Source organism: Bos mutus, chromosome 25, assembly GCF_027580195.1.
Source record: "Bos mutus isolate GX-2022 chromosome 25, NWIPB_WYAK_1.1, whole genome shotgun sequence".
NCBI classification, from domain to species: Eukaryota; Metazoa; Chordata; class Mammalia; order Artiodactyla; family Bovidae; genus Bos; species Bos mutus.
The window spans coordinates 28,639,482-28,654,990 of NC_091641.1; the positions used below are offsets into that span (position 1 = coordinate 28,639,482).

The 15,509-nt window shown below is 43.6% G+C and overlaps 1 protein-coding gene across 5 annotated transcripts in view; it reads left to right on the plus strand.

The window, feature by feature from the left end:
* The window catches only part of PARN (poly(A)-specific ribonuclease), a 179,399-nt gene that overhangs the window by 158,998 nt on the left and 4,892 nt on the right, over nt 1–15,509 (plus strand). For all 5 annotated transcript variants that reach the window (XM_005906343.2, XM_070362222.1, XM_070362220.1 and 2 more), the window contains one exon: nt 6,917–7,110. In XM_005906343.2, coding sequence (XP_005906405.1) covers nt 6,917–7,110 — 194 coding nt within the window. The remainder of the gene's footprint in view (nt 1–6,916; nt 7,111–15,509) is intronic.

Sequence of the window (15,509 nt, forward strand, 5' to 3'; positions counted from 1 at the left end):
AGGGTTGGGAGGAGACCCATGGGAGATGCTCATCGTGTTGATAGAGTTTTGGTTAAATGAGGGGATGAACTGAAGGAACAAGGGCCCAGGCATTGAAGAACGAAAAGGCATGGATGCTGACTCCGGGGGACCCTAAAGGGACTCCACGGGTAACAAGTCTACCTGCAATGCAGAGACCCTGCTGTGATTCCTGGTTGGGAAGATCCCCCCCAGAGAAGGGATAGGACTACCCACTCCGGTATTCTTGGGCTCCCTTGGTGGCTCACACAGTAAAGAATCCTCCTGCAGCGTGGGAGACGTGGGTTTGATCCCTGGGTTGGAAAGATCCCCTGGTAAGGGAATGGCTACTTACTGCTGTATTCTTGCCTGGAGAATCCCACGGACAGAGGAGCCTGGCACGCTACAGTCCCTGGGGTCGCAAAGAGTCGGACACAACCGAGCGACTTTCACTTTCACTTGTATCAAATGAGACATTTTGTTAATGGGTCAGGGAGCTGCTTCCTTGTATTACTGGGTTGGTGATATAGTTATCACTCGTGTGTAAGCACTTACACACCTCAGTCCTAGACTGTGCTGCAGTAGACAGACATCAGAAGATACTCCTTAGATGAAACTCACTTTTCCTTGTTTTTTTTAAAAGATTTTTTTTGATGTGGACCTTTTTTTTTTTTTTAAGTCTTTATTGAATTTGTTACAGATTGCTTCTGTTTTATGTTTTGGATTTTTGGCCACAAGGCATGTAGGATCTTAGCTCCTCCAGACCAGGGATCAAACCCATACCCCCTGCATTGGAAGCGAGGAGTCTTAACCACTGGACCGCCAGGGAGGGGCCTACTTTTCTGTATTCATTGAACCTCATGCTTCTCAAGTATCTCCAGTAATTTATTTTGCTTTTATATTGGAAGTAATTCAAACTGTAAAAAGGTCCACAAATACTGCAAAGAGCGCCCATATATTCTTCATCCAGATGCCTCTCTTGTTAACGTGTGCCGTTTTTGGTTTCGTGTGTGCATGCTGTCTCTTCTTCCCCTTCCTCTCTCCGTATACACACTCTGTCGCTGCACTCCCTTTTTCTCTCTGTACCCCACCCTGCAACACACTTGTTTTTCTCTTAGCCATCCAAGAGGAAGTTAGTGACATCATGATCTTTAATCCCTAAATACTCTAAGGGTATTGATACTCTCTGGTATAACTGTGGTATAGTTATCAACTTCAGTAATTTTACATCGATATAATACAGTGATCTCCTATTCATATTCCACTTTTATTATTTGATCCAATATTATCTTTGTAGCTTTTTTGCCTCTAGTATAAGATCCAGTCTGTGATAATGTGTTGCAACTAATTTTCAATGTCTCTTTAGTCTTTTTTATGACAGTGACATTTTTGAAGGACACCAACCCTTCACCCCACCTTTTTTTCAATAAGGTATTTTTTTCATTTGGGTTCGTCTGATGTTTCTTCATGATTACATTCAAGTTATACGTCCTGACCAGAATACTGCAGAAGTGATGCTGTGCCCTTCTCAGGATATCAATCTCAGGAGAGACACTTTAAGATCATGCAAATATCCTGCACTTCATCAAAGTATCTCCTCTGATTTAGCATCTCTTGATATTTTTGCATCAGTCATTCTTCATGTGATGGTTACCAATGGATAATTTACCAATTCCATCTCTCTCTACCTTTACTATTTCCTACTCACCATTTAACCAGAATTAAGAGCTCTTCCCTCCTCTCTCTGTTATGTATTGATGCAGACCCATGGGTCCCTGTCATTTTTCAATGGTTTAGAATGTATTGTTGACCCTTAAATCACTTTGGTGCTCACATGCTTGGTCAGTAGGAGCCCTTTCCCCCTGTTTCCTGTGTCCCTGTGACATGCCACCGTCGTCTCCTGAGCAGTTTCCTACTTTCTTGTATAGCAAGATACTCTGGGCTCATTCTGTGCTTCTTTTACCCCAGCCCTGGAATCAAGTTCTTCTTTGAGGAGCCCTTTTTGTTTTCAGTGGGGTATGGTGTTAGACATTATACTGTGGACACTACATGTGCTTGTGACCACTGGAATTTTTTTCCTTCTATGTCCTTTCAGTGGGCAGTACTGGGAAATATGTGCATGCTATGCTATGCTAAGTCACTTCAGTCGTGTCCGACTCTGTGCGACCCCATAGACGGCAGCCTACCAGGCTCCCCCGTCCCTGGGATTCTCCAGGCAAGAACACTGGAGTGGGTTGCCATTTCCTTCTCCAATGCATGAAAGTGAAAAGAGAAAGTGAAGTCGCTCAGTCGTGTCCGACTCTTAGCAACCCCATAGACTGCAGCCTACCAGGCTCCTCTGTCCATGGGATTCTCCAGGCAAGAGTACTGGAGTGGGGTGCCATTGCCTTCTCCGAAATATGTGCATGGATATACACATATATGTCATATACATGCATGCATGTAAACATGCACACGTGTACCCATACTTCCTTTAGAGATCCCAAGTCCAGGGACTTCCCTGGTATACAGTGACTAAGACTTCGAGCTCACAATGCAGGGGTCCCAGGTTCGATCCTTGATCAGGGAACTGGATCCCACATGTCACAACTAAGTTTGCATGCTTCAACTAAAGGTCCCGCATGCCGCAATGAAGATTGAAGATCCTGCATTGCAAGCAAATAAATAAATATTTCTTTAAAAAGAAAGAAATAGGAAACATAATAGAAAATAGCCACTAAAAAAAAAAAAAAAAAAGAGATGCCACGCCCATAGTCATATCTCCAGTTTCATTTCATCCCCACAGGGTCCCCCTTGCCTTCTCCCATTCCAATATTTGCATATGTATCTTCCAACTATATCAACACTTTCACTAATTTGCTAAATAAACATTATCGTGTATCCAGACATTTTCAGAGTCGCTTCAGTCATTTAACTACAGAAGCAAAGCTACTGAAGGGTTTGGGATTTTTTTTCTTTAATTCCACCACCCACCCCAATATTCCACCAAGATTGGGAATACAGGTTCATAAATTGCTTGTTTGCACTTTGCTTTTTTCACCATTTTCACTGGAAATTATTCCATATCAGTTCTTTGAGATTATCGTTCGTTCTTGTAACTGCTTAGTTACATTGACTGTACATAGCATAGTTAATTCAACCAATTTATAACCAATTATTCAACCAATTTCCTATACTTAGACATTTGGATATTTGGCAATAAAATATCCTAATAACAAATAAAGTGGCAATGAGTAATCTTGTAGATAAATACTTTTGCATTGTTGGAGGTATATCTTCTGAATTCCTCGAAGTGGGACTGCGGGCTCAAAGAGTAAACAGATGCATAGTTTTGTTGAATACTAGCACATTTGCTTCTAGAAGAGTCAGACCATTTTTCATTCTCACTAGTGGCTTGTGACTGCCTATTTCCATAGTCTCACCAACAGAGTATTTCATCAAGCGTTTGAATGTTTTTGCCAATCTAATGGTGAGAAACAATATTTCATTTAGTTTGCATCATGAAGGGAATTGAACAACTTTTTATGTGTATAAGGGGTAATTGAACATTTTTTTGTGTGTTTAAGGCGGGGGTGTGTGTGTGTGTGGTCTATCTTTGTGTGTAATGAGCTATTTAGTCACAGCTTTGCTGATTTTCCTATAGAATTTTGTTCTTTTTTTCCTTTAATTTTGAGTTTTACTTGTATACTAGGGACATTAGCCTTTTATCTGTGATACACTTTACAATTATTTTCTCCTGGTTTCTCATTTGTCTTCACTGTGCTGTGCAATGGATTTTTATCTTTAAGTGATCAGATTTATAAATCTTTTATTACATATGGATTGTGAGACATAGTGAGTCATAATGCCTCTGTCTACACCCAGGTTTTGGAGGAATTCATCCATGTTTTCCTTCACTATGTGTTTAGGTTCATATTCATTAGATATCTGATCCATTTTAACATTTTTTCTTTTTTATGGGTGAAGAATGGGTCTAGTTTATCTTTTTCCATTAGTCCCACCACCATTTTTTTGAAAGTTTATTTCTGCCCCAGTAATTTGAATGTGTGTGCTCAGTCACTCAGTTGTATCTGACTCTTTGCAACCCTTTGGACTGTATCCCACCCGGCTCCTCTGTCTATGGAAATTTTCAGGCAGGAATACCGAAATCGGTTGCCATTTCTTCCTCCAGGGGAATTTGAATACTACCATTACCAAAAACATTTTATTTATTCGACCGCCTCGGGTGTTAACTGCATCATGCAGGAGCTTTTGTCGCGGTGTGCGGGCTCTTTGGTTGTGGCGCTTGGGCTTAGTGGCCCCTCGGCATGTGGGATCTTAGTTCCTGGACCAGGGATCAAACCTGTGTTCCCTGCATTGCAAGGCAGATTCTTCACCACTGGACCACCAGGGAAATCCCTGATTACTACCTTTATTATCCGCTAGATTTCTGTGTGCAGTTAGGGATATTTCGGGACTTTGTATTTCTTGAAGTACCTATGGTTCCATCTGAGTTTTCATTAAACATTTATGTCTCAGAGGCTGTCATGTTCCAGAGTTTATAGCACAGAGGAATATTTAGGCCTCCTACCCCTTTTGAGATGGAGGGACATGTCCTTATTATCTTCCAACTTATGCTTTCTGAATTTTTCAAAATTTCTTGACACCAACCAAAAATAGTTTGTCTTTAAGAAAAATTTAAAGGTATTGTCAGTTTTCAAACAGCAAACTTTAGCATGAATTTTTAATACCCACCCCCCATACTTCCATTGGTACTCTCCCTTTTCTTCATGTCCCCTCAATAAAAGATGTTTCTGAAAGCTGCAGATAATACAGGTGAAAAGAAGACAGTGGCAGGCCAGCCAGCCATTCTTAAGAGGCCATTTGCTCTGGGCTCTGTTCTGCTTCTTATGGCTTTAAAGTACCACCACCTTCTTCTTGTCTCACAGCTTAGCAAGTGTAAGGTTCAGGGAAGAGGGACGTGCAGGAGTAACATTTCTGAACTTGAATAATTGAGTAGCCTGAGTGCTTTATAGGTAACATTTTTAAAGCAGCGGTGCCCCACCTTTTTTGGCACCAGGGACCAGGTTCATGGAAGACAATTTTTCCACTGACTGGGGTGGGTGGTGGTTTCAGGATGATTCTCAAAAGGAGCTTGCAACCTAGATCCCTCACATGCACAGTTCACAATGGGGTTCACTGTCCTATGAGAATCTACTGCCCCCATTGATCCAACACGATGCGGAGCTTGGTCGGTAATATGAGCGATGGAAAGCGGCTGTGAATACAGATGAAACTTGACTTGCTGGCCCACCGCACACCTCCTGCCATGCGGAGGTTCATCACCCAGTACAGGTCCATGGTCTAGGGTAGGGGACCCCTGTTTTAAAGCAATCACTTCCTAGGGAAGGCTGACCCAGGGGCATGCTCACATTCTCTCTCTCGCTATCCACCCTTCTCTCTGGGCTGAAATGGCCTCCCTTAGGGGGAATGACTGGATTCTTTATGCTTTTCATAACGTGGGGCTATAATTTTTTTAAAAAACCTGTAAGACTCATTTAGAGGAGACAGGACTCACATTGGCCATGTGGTCTCTGTTTTTATCAAGTTCTATTTCAGGGAACATACTTTCTTAAGGAAAATCAGGACATGTAATCTGATCTAATTCAACATGTCAAATCCTATAAAGCTTTAAAAATGAAGCCAGGTTTAATGATAATCTTGAAAAGTCACTTTTTTGGAATAGAAGAAAATTCTATGAAGGTGGGGTATGGTTGTGTCTTTGCGACTCTATGGACTGTAGCCTACCAGGCTCCTCTGTCCATGCGATTTCCCAGGAAAGAATACTGGAGTGGATGGCCATTTCCTACGCCAGGATCTTCTCAACCCAGGGATCAAATCTGTGTCTTCTGCATTGGCAGGCAGACTCTTGACTGCTGAGCCACCCAGGAAGCCCCGAGGTATGCCCCTTAAATATATTCAAATACACAAGTAGTGTGACAGCAGACAGACTCAAGAATTCTCCTGTTCTCCTGTATATCTGTTAGGCAGGCATGTAAGTAACAATGCTGTTTTGTGATTTAATGTAATCCATACCACTGCTTTGTTATGATTGCTCTGCTAGTCTGTTGTACTCTTTTGTTGCTGCTGCTGCTAAGTCGCTTCAGTCATGTCCAACTCTGTGTGATCCCATAGATGGCAGCCCACCAGGCTCCGCCGTCCCTGGGATTCTCCAGGCAAGAACACTGGAGTGGGTTGCCATTTCTTTTTGCAATGTGTGAAAGTGAAGTCACTCAGTCATGTCCGACTCTTCACGACCCCATGGACTGCAGCCTACCAGGCTCCTCCACCCATGGGATTTTCCAGGCAAGAGTACTGGAGTGGGGTGCCATTGCCTTCTCCGACTCTTCTGTTAAGATTGTTGTTTAGTTGTTCAGTCATGTCTGACTCTTTTCTACCCCATGGACTACAGGGCACCAGCCCTCCTGTCCTTCACTATCTCCTGGAGTTTGCTCAGACTCATGTCCATTGAGTCAGTGATGCAATCCAACCATTTCATCCTCTATCGCCCTCTTCTCCTCCTGCCCTCAGTCTTTCCCCGCATCAGGGACTTTCCCAATAAGTCGGCTGTTCATAACTCTATCAAAATAAAGACCAGGGATTTTCGTCAAAACTTTTTTCTTTTAAACACTCTTAGATTCGTGTCTATCTGTGCACAAGTCTGGTACAGAAGATTCCTCTGAATAGGCTTGCTGTAGGTGTACGTTTAGACTTCAGTTCACAGTGAGGTCTTTAACCTGCACCTCCAGGCAGCAGCTGCCTGTATTGTTTGATTGCTAGTTAAGTGTTAATGGAATTAAGAGTGTTAAAATATTTTTATAGGCTTAGTCTTCCAGTTACTCTCAGCACCCTTCATGTTTTTCCTCTATTTGCATTTCAGTCTCACAGCCACCAGCACAGTAGGAAAGAGAAACCTGAGTCCCAGTCGAGCAGAAGCTGGCCTGGAGGCCCGAGCATCGGGGGAGATTTCTGACACTGAGCTTGAGCAGACAGATCCCTGTGCAGAACCCCTCTCAGAGGGAAGGAAAAAGGCCAAGAAACTAAAAAGGATGAAGAAGGACCTTTCTCCAACAGGTTTGTATCGAGTCTCACCAAGGGCCTGGAGCTGAGTCCTCTACAGTGCTCTAGAAACTCTCACTGGGGGGAAGAAATTACATCAGGGCTTTAGTTGATGGCCAAACCCATGTAGCCCAAAACGGGACCAGATGTTTTTTGGATCATTTTCATTTTAATTTGAGGAATCCCTTAACAGCCCTGGCTCTGGATAGCGTGAGGCTTGGCAGGGGCCTCCTTGTTAAAGATGATCAGCCCATTTTGGTAACCTTCTCTCTCTCCTCCATTGTTTAGAGGTTTTGTGATGTGTGTAAAGTCACCTGAGTATTTTAAATGTGTATGTGAGTTTGCACAGAGCTCTACTCCTACACGTGTTATTTTTAGTAGAATTTTCACTGTTCCTAGCCCAACCCCAGGCAACCTGAGTTTCTCTCGTAAGCAGAGTTACGTAAGAAGCAAAGGAAATGGGAAATGAACACATGTTGTGAACCCACTGTGTGCTAGACAGTGCAGGAGGAGCCTTCTCTCTCCTGGTTGAATTTCATTCTCACAACAGCTCTGACCTAGGAATTCACCCTTGTTTTAGTGATGGCAGATGTCTGAGCTCAGAGTGGCAAAGAAATGCGCATGTAGCTAGTAAGAAGCAGAGCAAGGACTTCCCTGCTGCTCCAGTGGTTAAGAGTCTGCCTGCCAATGCAGGGGACATGGGTTTGATCTCTGGTGTGGGAAGATCCCACATGCCGCAAGGGGCAACTGTCCCCCAGAGAAGAGACACCACCACAATGAGAAGCCCATACACTGCAGTTGGAGAGTAGTCTCCCCCAACCCCGCTGCAGCTAGAGAAAGCCCACACACAGCAGTGAAGACCCAGTGCAGCCAAAAAATTAATTAAAAAAAATTTTTTTTAATTAAGTAAGTATAAATAATTTTTTTTAAAGGAGCAAAAAAAAAAAAACAAACCCAAAAGCAGAAAGAAGCAGAAAGAGAAGGTGAGCTGAGTCCCACATCCCCTCCGTCCCACACACATGCTTTGGAGGCCCCAGGAGCTCACCCAGCCCTTGGTGCTCAGACCTTCTGCAGGCCCGAGTGCGAGGCAAGGAAGGGGCTTGCGGGGCAGCCAGAGCCTGAGAAAGGCCCTGCCTAGGAGATCCGACCAGAACCTGCTCAGCAGGCTGTCACAGCAACAGAAAGGACAGCTGCTGCTGACTAAGTGCTTGTGGAGGGCCCGGCACTGCCCCTCAGACTTGACTGAAACACTTCGCTTCAAATCTCTGAGGTAGGCATCATGGTCCATTTTACAATGAAGAAAACGAAAGCCTGAGAGAAGGCAGTGTCTTCAGCAAGTGGTGTTGGCCAAGCTGGAAAGCCGCATGTAAATCAGTGACATTAGAAAACTCCCTCACACCGTACACAACAGTGAACCCAAAATGGCTTAAGACTTCAGTATAAAACATGGCATCATAAAACTCCTAGAAGAGAACATGGGCAAAACATTATCTTAAGTCTTGGCAATGTTTTCTTAGGTCAGTCTCCCAAGGCAATAGAAACAAAAGCAAAATAAACCAATGGGGCCTACTCAAACTTATACAACCTTTTTACCATCTGAGACACTAGGGAGGCCCTTACACAGCAAAGGAAACTATAAACAAATTGAAAAGACAAAATCTATGGAATGGGAGAAAATGTTGCAAACGATGCAACTGACAGAGGCTTAGTTTCCAAAATATACAAGCAGCCCATGCAAGTCAACAACAGAAAAGCAAACTACCCAATCAACAAATAGGCAAAAGACCTAAGTAGACATTTCTCCAAAGAAGGCTTACAGATGAAAAGATGCTGCTGCTGCTGCTAAGTCGCTTCAGTCTCGTCCGACTCTGTGCGGCCCTGTAGACGGCAGCCCACCAGGCCCCGCCATCCCTGGGATTCTCCAGGCAAGAACACTGGAGTGGGTTGCCATTTCCTTCTCCAATGCATGAAAGTGAAAAGTGAAAGTGAAGTTGCTCAGTCGTGTCCAACTCTTTGCGACCCCATGGACTGCAGCCTACCAGGCTTCTCTGTCCATGGGATTTTCCAGGTAAGAGTACTGGAATGGGTTGCCATTGCCTTCTCCAATTGTTAGAGAAATGCAAATCAAAATTACAATGAGGTACCACCTCACACTGGTCAGAATGGCTATCGTCAAAAAGTCTACAAATAATAAATGCTGTAGCCGCTGCTGCTGCTGCTAAATCACTTCAGTCGTGTCCGACTTTGTGCAATCCCATAGACGGCAGCCCACCAGGCTCCCCCATCCCTGGGATTCTCCAGGCAAGAATACTGGAGTGGGTTGCCATTTCCTCCTCCAATGCTTGAAAGTGAAAAGTGAAAGTGAAGTCACTCAGTCATGTCTGACTTGTAGCAACCCCATGGACTGCAGCCTACCAGGCTCCTCTGTCCATGGGATTTTCCAGGCAAGAGTACTGGAGTGGGGTGCCATTACCTTCTCCAAAATGCTGTAGAGGGTGTAGAAAAAAGTTGGTAGGAACGAAAGTTGGTACAGCCACTATGGAGAACAGCATGGAGGTTCCTTTAAAAGCTAAAAATATACTTGCTGTATGATCCAGCAATCTCACTCCTGGACATATATCTGGAGAAAATTAATTCTAAAAGATACATGCACCTCAGTGTTCATAACCACACTGTGTACAGTAACCAAGGCGTGGAAGCAGCCTAAATGTCCATTGACAGATGAATGGATAAAGATGTGGTACATATATACATGGGATATTACTCAATCATAAAAAAGAATGAAATAATGCCATTTGCAGCAACATGGATGCACCGAGAGATTATCATACTAAGCCAAATGTCAGAAAGAGAAAGACAAATACAATATGATATCCCTTCTATGTGGAATCTAAAATACGATACAAATGAACTTATTTACAAAACAAAAACAGACTCACAGACATAGAAAACAAATTTATGGCTATCAAAGGGGAAAGGGGGCAGGGGAGGGATAGACTAGGAGTCTGAGAGTAGCAGATACAAACTGCTATATATAAAACAGATGAAGAAGTTCCTGGTGTATGGAATGGGGGACCGTGTTCAATATCCTGTAACAAACCATAATGGAAAAGAGTATGAAAAACATCTATATGTATGTATATAATTGAATCCCTTTGCTCTAGACCAGAAACTAACACAGCATTGTAAATCAACTATACTGCAATTAAAAAGTTTTTGAAGAAAGGAGGGAAGGGGGAAGGAAAAGAGGAGAGGAGGAAACTGAGGCCTGAAGGTTGTGTGACTGGCCCAGGGTCATGGAGCGGGTAAGTCAGGCCTGCAGGAAAGTGGGTATTTTTAAGCGCAGTTACATATTGTCTCCTTAGGATGAGGGGATGCCTGAGAGGGAAGTTACTCCTCCTGTATCTGACTTCGTGACAGTCACCCCGGTTAGTTGGAACCAACAGTCAGGTCAAAGGGTAGGAGTGGAGCCCTGGAGCTTGATTCATACCCAGGCCAAGAATCCATTGTGTTGCAGTTAATTCCTCTTTTTACACGTGGCTTGATCTGCCTGCTGGGCGTTTTCTGAATCTCATTGATCTTAATGAAATCAAAGACAGCAGAAATGTCACAGATGCCTTTTTATGCATTGTGCTGAAGCTGCACTTTAACTGAAAATGTAAGTTCTTATTTGAAGTCTGGGCTGTGTGTTTTCACTGTGAGGCTGTGAGTCTCCACTCGTTAGAAAAGTTTTTAATCTGTAACATTGTCTTCACCTCTGATGCCCGTGGCCCCTGCCGTTGTGCCTGCTCCACAGATGTTAGATACTAAATGTTAGCCTGGCTGTCAGAGCTCACCCAGAGCATGACCAGGATCCGGGGGCTTTTCCCTTCTTGGATAGCTTTCCTTCACTTCTCAATCTCCTGAATTTTTTTAAATTATCTGTTACTTCTCAGGGACAGGATTTTAGGTTTTTTCCCTTCTGTCTCAGCACAGTCTCAAAGATATTAAAATACCTAATAATAGATTGCATTAATAGATTAGCTCTTTTTATAACTTTCATCATTTTAAGTGAAAACTTTCTGTGAGTTATTTGGGGTGAATTTATAACACCATCATTTAAATAGTCTCTTTTTCCCTCCCATTGACAGTAAAGCTGTCACTGCCACAAGATTTGAGCATTAAAAAAAAAAAAAAAGATTTTTTTTTTTAGTTCTTTGTCTGTCCTGCTAAAGAAGAAAGAGAAACATCTTGACCACTTTTAATTGATCAGGTAACTTAAGAGCAATGAGTTTTCTCCTGGAACACCATTCACTGGGTTAGATCTTCCAGCAGCTCAGGCCTGGAAGTGCCCTGGATCCTCTTTAGCTGGTTTGTTTTCCGCACATAGTCCTAAAGTATCCGCAGGATGTAGGTCAAGATACCAGGTCCTGGGCCTGGCAGGTCAACCAATTTTGATTGCTCAGTTACTTTAAGGAGATCTTAAAGTGAGCAAGAGAAAAACTGATGTTTTCTAACTGTGGTGCTAGGAAGATTCTTGAGAGTCCCTTACACAGCTAGGAAATCAAATCAGTCAAGCCTAAAGAAAATCAACCCTGAATATTCATTGGCAGGACTGATGCTGAAGCTGAAGTTTCAGTACTTTGTCCACCTGATGTGAAGAGCTGACTCACTGGTGAAGACACTGATGCTGGGAAAGATTGAAGGCAGGAGGAGAAGGAGATAACAGAGGATGAGATGGTTGGATGGTATCATTGACTCAATGGACATGAGTTTGAGCAAACTCCAGGAGATAGTGCAGGACAGGGAAGCATGGCGTGCTGCATCCATGGGGTCACAAAGAGTGGAACGTGCCTGAGCAACTGACCAACAACAGAGTTCAGACTGAAAGGTCTGTGTTAAACTCCCAAAGCTTCAGAGTGTCCCAGGAGCCCAGAGCTGGAACTGGCTTAGAGTGTTTGGTACAGTGTGGCTTCATTTTTCCTGCAGAGAAGGGTTCTAAGGCATCAAGCTCAGCAGTCCTACTGGGGAAATATCTTTTTTTTTTTTTTCTTATAACTATAAAGTGTTTCATCACTACATTTAATGATAAATTCCAGAGAACACACTATTATCACTAGTTTTATTTTATAACAAGATCAGATGTTGTGGTAGTATATTTATCTGAGTAATTGTTATTTTAAATACATCCCTCACTATAGATTAACCTTCTATGCAGGGCTTTTGTCCTTAAACTAATTAGATACTCAATAAATATGTCTTCAATAGGTAGAATACATGAAACCATACAATGTGATAACAGTATTTGCATGAATTCCTTTTATAAGGCCAGTGATGAGATTCTCAGCCAGGAATTACTCTGTCAGTTCTTTCACATGCATGCATACTCAGCCACTTCAGTCGTGTCCGACTCTTCATGACCCCATGGACTGTAGCCCACCAGGCTCCTCTGTTCATGGGATTCTCCAGGTGAGAGAATACTGGAGTGGGTTGCCATGCCCTCCTCCAGGGCATCTTCCCAACCCAGGGATCGAACCCGCATCTCTCATGTTGCAGGTGGATTCTTTTACCCACTGAGCCACCTGGAGAGCCATTGATGCTTTTATCTTGGTCCTAGTCCCCATCTTGTGCTCCTACTATCTAATTGTCCGCTTCTATGTGGACACTCAAATCCATGATGGCCAAGGCTTTTCTGATATAAATATGTATAGGATACTCGAAATCTTTTTGTACTGAAGTCCCCAAATTCAGCACCTTGACAAGTGCTCCCATGACTCACTGGGGTGCATTGGGTGCCCAGAGCACTGCCAGTGAAGGCATGGGAAACGTAGAAGACAGGCTTCCACCAGTAGGAAGTGTTCTGTTTTCCAAGGGGAAGGCAGCAAAAAGTAGGACCATAGGATATCACTTGGGTTTCCCTGGTGACTCAGATGGTAAAGAATCCACCTGCAATGTGGGAGACCTGGGTTCGATCCTTCGGTTGGGAAGATCCCCTGGAGAAGGGAATGGCAACCCACTCCAGTATTCTTGCCTGGAGAATTCCATGGACAGAGGGGCCTGGTAGGCTATAGTCCATGCGGTCTCAGAGAGTCAGACACTACTAACTTTCACTGTTTTTCACAGGATATCATGTACCATAGCAATTTCTGTCCAACTGATGCTCAAGAAATCCCCCCCCAAAACAGTGTCATTTTTCTTAGTTATACATCTTAATATCAAAGATACACTGAGACTTAAGTGCTGGATGCCTTCCCACAGAACAAAAGGACTTAAGTTGCAGAAAAATGACGATTTAATATATATACCAGACATTGTGCTAGGAATGTCCTTTATAATCTAGTCATTATAAAAACTGAGTAAAGTGTAGAGTCATTATCTCTGATTTATAGAGAGGAAAAAGACTCAAAGAATCACACATATGCAAAGTCAAATACAGCTGCTGTTGAGGGTGGCGGGGAGGGCTGTCTGAGCCAGAGCAAAGGCACCAAACCTCCCTGCAGTATGTAGTGTCTCCGAACTTCAGAGGACGCGAAGGGTTCTTCCCACAGGTGAATGTTTCTGGCAGCTGTTCTAGATCAGAAGCAACTACCCACCCAGACTTTCTTGTGATGAAGTCATGTGATAAAAATCCAAGATACTCTTCCCTTTTGGAGATTTTTATCTGCATGTCATGTGATTTAGTAAATGTTTTTCTCCTGAATGTAGTTGTTTCTATCCTGTTTTCAGGAAGCAAATGTATACTATCAATCCTCCCCCTTTTATACTCATTGGAGCTAATGGAGATTGATAATGCTGTCTGCTCTCCTCTGGGGCAGTCAAGGCGTACTCTCCATTGGTGCATAAAGGAAACAGCTCCATGTGCTGTATATGCTGGAGTCAGCTGTCTCTAAGAAGTGTTTCCCAGACAGTGTTTGATGGGTGAGTGTCCACAGCGCCCTTGCTCTTGCTAAGGAAGTGAATTCATATTCCAGTGGCCTGATGCTGGTCAGACTAGCCAGTCTCAAAATACAGATGGACTGTCCAATAGCCGAGGTTCCACCTCTAACGCTCTTAGTGTTCACAGAGCAGGGCCGAGAGCTGTGGCTGTTCCTGGTGACTTCTCATGTAGCAGTGATGTCGTTCCAAGTCTCTTTTCCCCCTTACGTTTAAAACACAACACAGGAGAGCTTTCCATGTTTGCCAAGAACCGAGAGTTTTATTGGAGTCTTGACTAATCTGCTGATTTTTTTCCAGCTTCAGCCCTTAGGGTTCAGTGTAAAAATGGAGACTCTACTTGGAACAGCAGTCTCCTCTTGCTGTTAGAGGTCTCCTGAACTCAGAAACGTGCTCTGCAGTTGGTGCTGTCGATCACCTGAGTGGCCAGCCTAGGGAAGCCCAGGAGCTTTCTAACTACTCAGTTCAGATATGGATTTCAGCTTGTGCTCCGTGAGTGCCCTTCCTCTTCCTCCAGGCAGCCCTTGGGGACTCCCCACACGCCATCCAGGGGAGCCCTTCTCTGGGAGATCTTCCTGACCCACAGACCGAACCTGGGTCTCCTGCATTGCAGGTGGATTCTTGACTGTCTGAGCCACCAGGGAAGCCCTCAACTCTTAAGTAGGTGAAAGGCAAATCAGCAGAAACAATCACCTTTTGTTTCCACTTTTTACTTTCTTTTGTTGTTTTGTTAATAAAAATAATGGGCTCACTATGAAAATCAGTTAAATGAAGGAAAATAGAAGAATATACAATCCCGCAGTTACTTGGTACTCTGTTAACAAGTATTTCTCTCTCAGTTCAGTTCAGTCGCTCAGTCGTGTCCGACTCTTTGAGACCCCATGAATCGCAGCACGCCAGGCCTCCCTGTCCATCACCAATTCCCGGAGTTCACTCAGACTCACGTCCATCGAGTCAGTGATGCCATCCAGCCATCTCATCCTCTGTCATCCCCTTCTCCTCCCGCCCCCAATCCCTCCCAGCATCAGAGTCTTTTCCAATGAGTCAACTCTTCGCAGGAGGTGGCCAAAGTACTGGAGTTTCAGCTTTAGCATCAGTCCTTCCAAAGAAATCCCAGGGCTGATCTCCTTCAGAATGGACTGGTTGGATCTCCTTGCAGTCCAAGGGACTCTCAAGAGTCTTCTCCAACACCACAGTTCAAAAGCATCAATTCTTCGGTGCTCAGCCTTCTTCACAGTCCAACTCTCACATCCATACATGACCACAGGAAAAACCATAGCCTTGACTAGACAAACCTTTGTTGGCAAAGTAATGTCTCTGCTTTTGAATATACTATCTAGTTTGGTCATAACTTTCCTTCCAAGGAGTAAGCATCTTTTAATTTCATGGCTGCAGTCATCCTACCTATCGTTTTTATGCATAGTTGGATCATACTCTGTATGCCATTTAGTATCTTGTTTTCCCCCATCTAAAAACTCTTGGTCAAATAATTTAAATTATCA